The following is a 12,291-nucleotide window of genomic DNA, read 5'->3' as shown; positions in this document are numbered from 1 at the left end:
GACTCCCTGACTTCAGACTATACTACAAAGCTACAGTGATGAAGACAATATGGTACTGGCACAAAAACAGAAAGATAGATCAATGGAACAAGATAGAAAGCCCAGAGATAAACCCACTCATCTGTGGTCAACTAATCTATGACAAAGGAGGCAAGGGTATACAATGGAGAAAAGATAGTCTCTTCAATAAGTGGTGCTGGGAAAACTGAACAGCTACTTGTAAAAGAATGAAATTAGAATACTCCCTAACACCATACACAAAAATAAACTCAAAATGGATTAAAGACCTAAATGTAAGCCCGGACACTATAAAACCCTTAGAGGAAAACATAGGAAGAACACTCTTTGACATAAATCACAGCAAGATCTTTTTTGATCCACCTCCTAGAGTAATGGAAATGAAAACACAAATAAACAAATGGGACCTAATGAAACTTAAAAGCTTTTGCACAGCAAAGGAAACCGTAAACAAGACGAAAAAACAACCCTCAGAATGGGAGAAAGTATTTGCAAATGAATCAACAGACAAAGGATTTATCTCCAAAATATTTAAACAGCTCATGCAGCTCAATATTAAAGAAATAAACAACCCAATCCAAAAATGGGCAGAAGAGCTAAATAGGCGTTTCTGCAAAGAAGACATACAGAGGGTCAAGAAGCACATGAAAAGCTGCTCAACAACCCTAATTATTAGAGAAATGCAAATCAAAACTACAGTGAGGTATTACCTCACACCAGTTATAATGGGCATCATCAGAAAATCTTCAAGCAACAAATGCTGGAGAGGGTGTGGAGAAAAGGGAACCCTCTTGCACTGTTGGTGGGAATGTAAATTGATACAGCCACTATGGAGAACAGTATGGAGATTCCTTAAAAAACTAAAAATAGAATTACCATATGATCCAGCAATCCCACTACTGGGCATATAACCAGAGAAAACCATAATTCAAATAGACACATGCACCCCAATGTTCAGTGCAGCACTATTTACAATAGCCAGGTCATGGAAGCAACCTAAATGCCCATTGACAGACTAATGGGTAAAGAAGATGTGGTACATATATACAGTGGAATATAACTCAGCCATAAAAAGGAACAAAATTGAGTCATTTGTTGAGACATGGATGGATCTATAAACTGTCATACAGAGTGAAGTAAGTCAGAAAGAGAAAAACCAATATCATATATTAACATGTATGTGGAACCTAGAAAAATGGTACACATGAACTGGGTTACAGGGCAGAAATTGAGACACAGATGTAGAGAACAAAGGTATGGACACCAAGGGGTGAAAGCCACGGGGAGGTGGTGGGGGTGGTGTGATGACTTGGGTGATAGGGATTGACATGTATATATTGATGTGTGTAAAATTGGTGACTAATAAGAACCTGCTGCATAAAAAAATAAAATTAAATTTAAAATTTTTTTAAAAAAGGATTAAACAGCACTTCTGTTTTCTCCGTAAGAGTTGAATAAATCAAATTCTCTTCCCATTTGCTGTGATTCAGAGTTAGTATTTGTAGTTTGTAGGTTAAATGTATGGAGTCAGTGAAATGTCACTAGAAATTTTAAGACTCATAATTTTTAGATATTTTTAACAAGACAATTTTTAGAATAATACTGTATCTTTTTATTAAATGTATTCTTCAGTTTTTATAGAAAGAACAGTCAAAATTTTAAACTCAAGTTTGGTTTTAAAAAAAGTGCCATAGGGCTTATTTGTATTTTTCTCAATAATACAATTTAGAGTGTTCATTTATAATATATACCACATTATAAAATATTCCATATAACTTTTACAAGGATCATGTTTACAGTAAAATGTCTGTAATATATTAAATGTGCTTTTCAAATAGTTTTGACTATAATAAAATAATTTTGACTCTAATAAAACATTTGAGCAAAACACTCTTAAGCATATCTTACCAGAATCCACTTTCTATGTCTCACCTTAAATTACTTTGAAATAAAGAGTAATAGCATGCTATATGATACATAGCCACAGCTCTAATGTATAAAAGATACATTTAAAAGGAAAAATATATGCACCCTTTTTGTCTGATGGAATCATTGCCTTTAATATAGATCACAATAAATAAAATGGTCTTAGCTTTTTTTTTTTTTTTTTGGAAAAACAAACATGAACCTGTAGTGTTAACTGAACTTTCATATATGAAAGCCTGGAAATAATCTTTTTCCAGATTTGTCAGGCCTCTACAAGCATAGTGCTTAGCTAGATTCCTGTGCTTTAAGAAAGATGAAGATATTTGGAGAATTCTTAGAAAAACAATTAAAATAGGACTTATAAAATGAGTTGGTTATGTTATTTATGAGATGGCTGGATGGTGCCTCACTAGATGGCCAGCTCTTACAGGGCCATGTTAGATAGCTTCCATTACATTAACTTCTATATTGGTTCTGTAGAGATTCCTATTTTTAACCTCTAAAAAGTTTCATTTCTCCACAAATTGTTTCATATTTCAAATAGATATATGTTGAAAAAGATGAGTTTTCATACTTTTTAACTATGAACTTCTTTAGTACATTTTGAAAAGGCTTATTATATAAATAAGCAAGACCATATCTTGTTTCATACATGGAAATACAAGAGAAACCACAGTGTACACAGCACAAATTTGGAGAGATTGGTCAGAAAGGCCAAAAAGACTCATATTTAGCTTGATTGATTAACCAGTAATGTACTTTAATATTCAGTCTTTTTCCAAGGGATTTCATAGCCAAATATAGGAAATAAATGTGAAAACAACTACTTATAAGTCAATGAAATAAGTATACATATTACTGTATTAGCACAGAGGAAGAAGTGGGGTGAGGTTATTTTGATTTTTTTAACTTTATTTTTGGTGGCAAAGGAAAGAAACGGCATGTCTGGAAAGGTTTCATAAGAGACAGGATACTTATTGACGAACTTGAAATTTGAGTAGGAATTTGCTTGGTGAAAGGGAGAAAGACATTGTGAAGACAGAGGACAAGGAAAAGAACTGAGGTAAAAAAAAAAAAAAAAAAGTGCAAAATGGATTGATAAAACAGCCAGTAGTCAAATCTGGTCCATGGAGCCAGAGAAAGAGGGATGGAGAGCTAAAGAATGAGCTGAAACAGTACAGTGATTATTGGTTGCCAAAGTTTATGGAAGAGCAATGATTTATTCTTCTTCAAAATGTGTATTTTAGGCTTGGAATTAGAAATACTCAGTTCTCATTTTATTGGTTTCCCTCTTTGATTGTCCTCCCGTCCCCCTGTGTTTTATGGTGTTTTAAGCTTTAAACTTCTAAATAACATTGATTTTGATTAGCATAAATATCACGTGCACACTTTGTTTCCCATACTTTTGGAAAACTCCTGTGTCATATGAAACCAATCAATTCAACAGCTAATTGTAATAGTGCATATTCATTTAGTCGTTTAATTGTCTCTACTGAGATGACAAGTTTCTATATTCAATAGCAACATTAAATCTTCTTTGAAAACGTGTTTTTATTTTTTATAAATGTATTTATTATTTGTTTTTGGGTTTGTTGGGTCTTTGTTGCTGCCCGCAGGCTTTCTCTAGTTGAGGCAAGCAGGGGCTACTCTTCGATGCGGTGTGTGGGCTTCTCATTGCAGCGGCTTCTCTTATTGCAGAGCACGGGCTCTAGGCGCTTGGGCTTCAGTAGTTGTGGCAGGCGGGCTCAGTAATTGTGGCTCACGGGCTCTAGAGTGCAGGCTCACTAGTTGTGGTACATGGGCTTAGTTGCTCCACGGCATGTGGGATCTTCCTGGACCAGGGCTCGAACCCATGTCCCCTGCATTGGCAGGTGGATTCTTAACCACTGCACCACCAGGGAAGTCCCAAAATGTGTTTTTATAATTTTACTCTAATAGAACTTTAAACTTCTTTATTTTAAAGTTTTCCATAAAATAGAGTATTTATATGCTTATAAGACTCAATGCTTTGCCTCTTACAGAAGAGAGAAAAATTATCTATTAAGTCAAGATGTCCTGTTCTGTTTTGTTTTTTAACCATGGTTCTATTAACTTATTACCTGCAGACATTTTTAAGAAGATAATAAATTTAAGTACTTCTGCTGAAATGAATATTCATAATCATTTTTGGCACTATCAAATTGTCCCCAGCAAATTTACCATCGAGTTGATAAAGTACCAACACATAGGAACTTTAAAAAATAATAAACTGATTAAACAACTCAGGGTTGTCCCCCTAAGATTATCTACGATTATTAAAATTACTCTTAGATTCAGAACCTTATAGTGCCAGTTGGATTGAAGAAAATGGAGGGATTTGAAAGGGATAGATTGATTAGAGTTTCAGTGATATTGGAAAACAGGGTTATAACTTGCAAGACAGACATACTTTAAGGTATTGAAGAGAAAAAAGGGCAGGTTCAGGCCAGTGAAGAGAGGCAGCCACTTAGTTACTAAGGATGGAAACTAATCAATCCTTCATGGAAAATCCAACTATACCTTAATGTCGTTTTGCACTTAAGAATGAAACAACCCAGAAAACTGGCCTATAAAACATTTAAACTGTTGTTTGAAGTCACTGTACTATGTGTGGTGTTCACCAAAACGGCCACTGGAATTTCACCACAACATTTAGCATATTGTTACACTGTTTATAAAACAAAGGCATAGTCACACTTGAACCATTAGAAGATGTGGAAGTCAGAAAGGGAAAGATAGAGGGAAGCACCATATAAACTTGGGAAATAAAATTGGGAAAATTTCTCCAATTTTTTGTTTACTTGTATATGTTTATAAATCCTTTGAGGGCAAGGGAAGTATCTTCTTCACTGTAATGTCCCTAGCATTTAATGTAGTGCCACACATAGCTAGGATGAATATATAACTAAATAGTGATTTTTTTTTTTTTTTTTTTTTTTTTTTGCGGTACGCGGGCCTCTCACTGTTGTGGCCTCTCCCGTTGCGGAGCACAGGCTCCGGACGCGCAGGCTCAGCGGCCATGGCTCACGGGCCCAGCTGCTCTGCGGCATGTGGGATCTTCCCGGACCGGGGCACGAATCCGTGTCCCCTGCATCGGCAGGCGGACTCTCAACCACTGCGCCACCAGGGAGGCCCTAAATAGTGATATTTTTGAGGGTTGAAGGGGCACTAAATGCACCAGACACTGAGTCTACCATTGGCAACTGGGACTCTCCCAGGTAAACTAGGATGTATGGTCCCACTACACACAGACATTCAATAAGTCTTTAAGGGGGAGAAAGGAAGACAGGCATCAAAGTCTGAAGTCCAGTAGTCAGATGGGAATATAATATAAATCTCCTTTCTCATCCAACAGTAGCAAAGAGAGAAGGAGAGTATGCAACTTCACTCTAAGGGTTATATATTTGGTAAAACAGTACATTGCATATTTACAGTTTAATGCACATCTTTGTCATGGATGACTTTAATGATAGGATATTGAAAGGTAGTAGGAAATACATTGAGCATTTTCAAAAATGTCTTGCATCATGTGACTAAGGAGATATTTCCTGAGACAGAAAATGTTCTACCATTACTAGAAATCTTCCAAGGTCTATTAAGTAAGCTGCTTGTAGATTTTTTTTTTACTAGAGCAGGGTATGTGAGCAAAACATAAAATGATTCACAAATATAGCCCTAAAAATTAACTTTCTCTTTCCTTTCTCTTCTTTTGAAATCCCCTCTTCCCATTTAGACATAAAGGTTGGTGCTTATTCTTGTGGCTTTAGACAGTAAGCCAAATTTTATAGCTGTCAAACTTCATAATGGGAAATAATCTAATTGGGGTTCATTTGCAGTAAAATAGCTGACTTTTTTTGAGTGCCGTGAGTCTTATGTCACCAAATGATTTAATTTGGGCACATTTTAGTTGACAAGAGATTTATGACTCTCTGCATATTTATCTATAGTTCCATCTTCAGAATAAGCTAGCAGCCTGATAGAAAATTACAAATAGTTACAGAATTGAGAATGCCATTTTTGGTTTGTGAGCAGAGGACACCTTTTGCTTTAAATCTGTTGCCCATTATCCTTCATCTTCTCCTTACCCCTGCTAAGAGAATGAAAGCAGAAAGACTGGTCGAAAAGGAAAAAATAAGGATATCCATGTGTGGGACTTAATAAAATTTCATCTCTGTATCTCTTTTATGAAAAATTTTGTGAAAACAGATAGCTTATTTATAAACAGCTGCACAGAAATATGATAGTGTCATATAAAATCCTTACACTGAATTCTTTGAGAATTGTCATTTAAAAGTATATGATAAATAAAAAAAACTATAGGAGAGGAATAAGAATTTTTAATATGGTGGGATTAGAAGGGAAAAAGACTATTTTCATTTTATTTCTCATTGCAAAAAATTAAAAAGTATAAAGTTTCAGTAAAACAGAAATTTATATAAGACATGATTGTGTGCAAAAGTACATTAAACCTCACTTGAAGTTTAAGAGGAAATTTCATAAATACCTTGGGTTTTTTTTAAGAATAACATTTACCCTTACATAGGTCACCTATCAGTTAGAAAATACTGTTTTGGGGGTTATTATAGCTCTAGATGCAAATCTTCATTATTATAAATCACAATTAGAGTATTTTATGAATATTTTAAAAGAGTCAGCAGTAATATCCGTGGGATCTTTTGTTTTATTTTGACTACCAGGCTGTTTTTCTGTAGGTCCTCTTAAATTCTCTCAGGTTGGTTTATAAATCAAAGGACATATGCATTTCAGTTCTTTTTTATTTGCTCTAAGGAACTTTTAAATTCATTTTTGAAATAACTTGAAATTTGGCATAGTGCTGATATCATCAGTTCTGTCATATCTCCCCCTTAAAGAAATTTTTCTGAATGTAACAAACCATACTGTATCTCATTCCAGAGCTTATCCTGAGCAACCAAAACTTTTGCCAGCCTTATAATTTATATTTACATATATGGTATATAATAATATACAAAATAAGTGTATATACATATTTATGTGTGTATTTTATATATATATATACATATATATTTGTGTATATTTATATATGTATGTGTGTGTGTATATATATATGTATGCAGTTATAACACATATATAAATCTAACCGTAAGTGTTTGGCAGAATACAAAGAAAATGTTTTCATGATGGATTAGGTTTCTTCAGTAGATCCTTAATTAGCCATGTAATCCTACATAGTAATTATCTTTTATCAGGCTCAGATAAGAAAGATATTTAATAAACTGGAGCATAGCCTTGGACAATTGCCTGAGGCATGATTTTCTAGTTTAAAATGAAGTGTGCTTTTTAAAGTTAATAACTATATGATTTCATCAACATAAAGTTGAATGCTTATGATTGTTGATGTTGCATACCTCTGGCTTCTAGGTAAATTAGGACTATAAACATACGATTGCTAATTGGAAGGAGGAAAAAAGAAGTTAAAGAAAAGTTAATTAAACCCAGAAGTTCCCTGGGCCTTAGGATCTGTCCTGGGTCTTCACTCTACTGGAACAAATGCATATATCTGTATATGTAACAAATTTCAGGTGTAATTATTCTATTTGTGACTGTGTTGTTCCTTATTTAAGTATCTGTTACACTTTCTGAACAATTAATAAATGCAAGACAGATTTAATATCACTAGACAAAATGATTTTGTTGAATTTAATAGGAAAAAATCATTCATCATGTGAATAATTTGTGATTCAGGAAATGAAGTGACATCTCTGAAGGTAGAAAATAAGTTGTGGCATAGCTTTTAATGAAAAGCTTTGTTTGTTTAATGATTAGCCATGTTTGAAGTAGTAACAAAATGGAAAATTAATAAAGTATGTTCTCTTCATGGAGAAACCAAATCTCATTCAAAATGTAAGTGAAACTGTAATTTATGTGGATTTAATGTCTTTATTTGAAATACTATGTAAAAAAAAAGTGATTGTCTTAAACTTTATTGTCATTTCAGAGTATCTGACTGTATTCTCTCAGATGATTGCATTCCATGATCCAGAGCTAAGCAATCATCTCAATGAAATTGGATTTATTCCAGATGTAAGTACTTGTTTCATTAATAGAAATGAGGTAAAAAAAAATAAAGCAGAAATCGGCAGCACAACAAAGTACTGTTTTTAAAGTTTTGTTGTCCTAAGAAGTCCATGTATCTAAACAAGTTCCTGCTACTAATTATAGTCTTTTGTTATAAAGTTTGTGTGGTTACCTTCCATATTCTCACTTTAAGTAAAGGGGAAGTATCTTATTTTTCTTGATACTATCAAATTATTTTTAAAAACCGGGTAGTGTGAGTGTTGTATCAAACTGTGATGTTAGCAGTTTTCACTTGGATTTTTTGATATTCAGGCCTGTTTTTGAAGAAGTAGGAAATTTGAACTTAGTAAATTCTTAAGTAGCTGCTTCTGTGTTTTGCTTGATACATTACCTTGGAAACTTTGCCAGATTTTGGCTTACTTCATTAGCTTCTTGGGTTCCTTATCAAACCAAAAGTCAGAGTTGACTGTCAAAGGTTAGCCAAGGTATAGCTTAACCTATTACTCACATGTAGTATGTGACACGGACTCAAACCTCTTTTAAAAGACACTTGGAGTACAGTATCATAGGACTTTGTAAAACAAAACAAAACAAAAAAGAACCTTTTTGAGATAGCAGTCTCCTTATTCCATCTTAACCTTCTTTGCTTCCTGATCATACCTTTCCTCTTAAGGCTTATATCCAGAAACCCATATGTTGATGGTAAGACTAGGGGTGAAAAATGTTTATATTAACACTGTACTAATGCATTTAAAGTGTTAACAGTAACACTTACAGTATAAATACTTGCAGGGTGCTTTGAAGTTTAAAAATACTTTCACAAACATTTCATTTGATTCTCAAGACAAATCTGTAAGGTGTATGAAGCAAGTAATTTCAGCATTAATAGATAAGAAATTTATTGTTTGAGAAGGTAACAAAACTAAATAGTCTCAGAACATAAAACTTTAACTTATGTCATTTGACAGCCCTCTGCCCCTAGTCTGGTTCATCTTCCAGTGGGAGAACAGAGACTAAAACATAGGTGTACTAATTCTAGTTCATTGCTCTGTGTGTTGCACTGTAATTCTGTGATGTCATTGTCAGGCCTAAAGTAGCCATCCTTCATATTTACAGTGGTATTTGCTTCTAAGCCTATGGAGAAATACCTTTCATTTGAGTACATGGCTTGCTCAATGAGGGCTCCAAAATATATATATACATATTATAAAACAAATAAAATAAGATCAAACCCTATAATTATGTATAGAGATAGAAAATTTTGTAAAAAATTAACCAGTATATATATTATCATATTAAGTATTCATTTGTACATAACCCTACCTTTCCTGCTTCACATTATAAATGTGAGATATGGCATAAGACAATATTAGATTAAATCTTATGGCTAGAGTTGAAGAAATTATAAAGGAACTGATTGCTGAGTTGGTAATTGTTTTAGGTTTCTGAGGGAAAAAAATACTTTAAAAAAAGGATAATTCTTTTTTACAAATTCCCTTGAAAGCACCTAATTGTGCTCAGTGACTAAACAGAAAACTACACTGCTTTAGTCAGAGTTTTAGATTGAGAAGAATCATTTATGTAGAAAAATATGTATGGAATTATAAAGATAGTCTGATAAAATCCTTAGACATACTCATGAACATAGTATTAAAAATCACATATGGAAAAATAACTTATCTTTGCTTAATCAGAAAAATTAAACTCTGAAAGTGTATGGTATATGAGAAGAGGCAAGCAAAAAACATTGTTAAAAAATAATGTGGACATATATTAAGCGCTTACTGTGCACTAAGCACTGCTCTAACCCTCTTTAAGCACTCCTCTAATCCTCACAAGTTTGCAATCTAATTAAAAAATGACTATTAAATATTTATATGTAAAATCAATTTGGGAAAGGCTAATAGCATGATGGAAGTAAAATTCTAGATAACAATAACATGAAAGGTAACAGTCAGTGGGATTTCAACTTAAAAGTGTTCTAATGATTTTGTATCATTTGAGGGGAAAGTAAATATGCTCTTTATATTTAGACATCAAGTCAGGCATCCTTTCAGATCTGGGATTTGATTATACCCTACTCCAAAGCTAATAAATGAGCCTGTTACTGGATATTGGCAGAAAATCCAAGACTCCTGTGTCAGAGACAAAGGACTTTCTCACTCACAACACAGCAAGCAGCATGAGCATTAGCATATTTGTCTTGATTTCCCTTGCTTCCAAATCCCATAGAGACAACACAGAGGGTCCAAATGATACCTGCATAATGCAGTGGATTGCGTTATAGGAGAGGAACTCCGAGTTTAGGGAACTTGATTTTTTTTTTTAATGGATAGTAGACATATCTTCCCTTTACTCTGGAGAGAGAAAGAAAGAAAGAGAGAGAGAGAGAGAGAGAGGGGCTATCTTTTTCTTCTGAGGCTATAAGAAAACCTGTCTGTTGCTGCAAAAAGAGACTCTATCTCTGTTTACCAAGGCTATTTTTATACAAACATCGTTGAAACTATACTGCAGAATAAAAGGCAGTTATGTCTCTGCTCACAAGAAATGTAGAAGTACAGGAATGCATATTAAAATTTTAATGGTACTCACTAAAAGAATAGAAAGAAAATGTATAATTTTTAAATGGAATGGGGGAGTGTGGAACAAAGGGAAGTCATCCACCCCTTTAAAAACATAGAGAAAACACAGAAAGAGGGTAGGCTAAGTAGATTACCTAATAAAGGAAATTTTTAGATATTTTAAAAAATCCATCTATATGCTGTTTATGAGACAAATGTAAAAATTTAAGGATATTGGTCAAAATGGAGATTAAAAAAATATGAGGCAAATATTAACCCCAAAAAAACTAATACAGTGATATTAATATAAACTAGTAAAACAGAAAGCACAAAATAAACCCATCCGGATATGGAATTTGGTATATGACAGAAATGGCTCTATAAGTCAATTTGAAGAGATTATTCAATAAATGGCCCTGATGCAATTGGATAACTATATGGAGGGAGGTGGGAATCAAAGCCAACCTCACACCATACATAAAAATAAGTTCTAGCTTGCCTAGAAGACATACATATGGAATGTCGGATTTATAATTTCCATCTAGGAAGGAATTCTTACAGAAGTTATAGAAAGTACAAAACATAATATTTAAAGAAGAGAGAATTAGAATTGAGGAATGGTAGAAAGGGGCTTTCCATTATATTGGAATCTATAATGTACTATTTTGTTTTAAAATTTTTTCAAAGCATTTGTGACAAAATGTTAGTTAATGTTTGTTAAATCTGAGTGGAGGGTACTTTAGTGTTTGTTAAATGTGCTGCTATATAAGGTGAGTTAATTATTTAATAATTCAATAATTTTGATATAATATCTTTATTCTATTTAGCTTCCCTCTCCATTATGACCCTCTCCTATAATTACTGGGGTATTTTTGTATAACTTCTTGTAAAAGCTTCAATACTAGTAATGAGAAAGTAATATTGATTCATATATATAGTGTGATTAGTTTTATGAGACATTCATAAGTCACATGGGGTGGGGGACAATTCCTTGTGGGTTGAGAATGTCCAGTATGTGGCAAATACTGAGCATCCCTGGCCTCCAGCCACTGATTGTCTATAATAATCCCCTAATCGTTGTGACAATAAAATGCCTACACGTTATTTCTGAAAAATGACTCTACATGTATTTCCAAACATCCTCTAGGGAACACTTCTATCACTATTGAGAGTCCTAGAGTTAATAAAAGAGAAGTTAGGGGAAAGAGAATATATCTTAACCTGGAGGAAATTCCCTTTTCTCTGACTATTCTTTTGTCACAGAGAAAGGGCAAAAGGACAGATATTTAACACAGTAAAAATGTTAATAGGAAGATTGTTTTTTGTTTTTTGAAATCTTGATATTTTGTGTGTGTTTTGTTGGCCTGTTGCTCAAGTTTGGAGATAACATGAAAATGTTGAGACTATTTTTAAATTTAATTTTGCAAACAGATTTGATGTTTTTAACGTAGAGATTATTGACAATGAATAGTGGTGGGAGAGGTATGATGAAATGGAGAATTTTTCTAACATTTTTCTTATCCTATTAATAATCACATATTTTTAGTTACGTGTCATTAGTTTGTATGTGCAGTCTTGCTTTCTTTTTTTTTCCCGAATTATTGCCTTCAGTGTTCTACCTTTAAGATGATTGCTTATGTTATACAGCAGAAACTAACACGCCATTGTAAAGCAATTATACTCCAGTAAAGATGTTAAAAAAAAAAAAAAA

At 33.4% G+C, this 12,291-nt stretch overlaps 1 protein-coding gene across 4 annotated transcripts in view; it reads left to right on the top strand.

The window, feature by feature from the left end:
- The window catches only part of TBCK (TBC1 domain containing kinase), a 237,684-nt gene that overhangs the window by 84,100 nt on the left and 141,293 nt on the right, over positions 1-12,291 (top strand). For all 4 annotated transcript variants that reach the window (XM_081226529.1, XM_081226526.1, XM_081226527.1 and 1 more), the window contains exon 20: positions 7,940-8,025. In XM_081226529.1, the coding sequence (XP_081082655.1) occupies positions 7,940-8,025 (86 nt within the window). The remainder of the gene's footprint in view (positions 1-7,939; positions 8,026-12,291) is intronic.

The sequence above is a fragment of the Mesoplodon bidens genome, assembly GCF_964165515.1.
Source record: "Mesoplodon bidens genome assembly, chromosome: 1".
In the NCBI taxonomy this organism is placed as follows: Eukaryota; Metazoa; Chordata; class Mammalia; order Artiodactyla; family Ziphiidae; genus Mesoplodon; species Mesoplodon bidens.
This window is presented reverse-complemented; position numbering and strand designations above follow the sequence as displayed.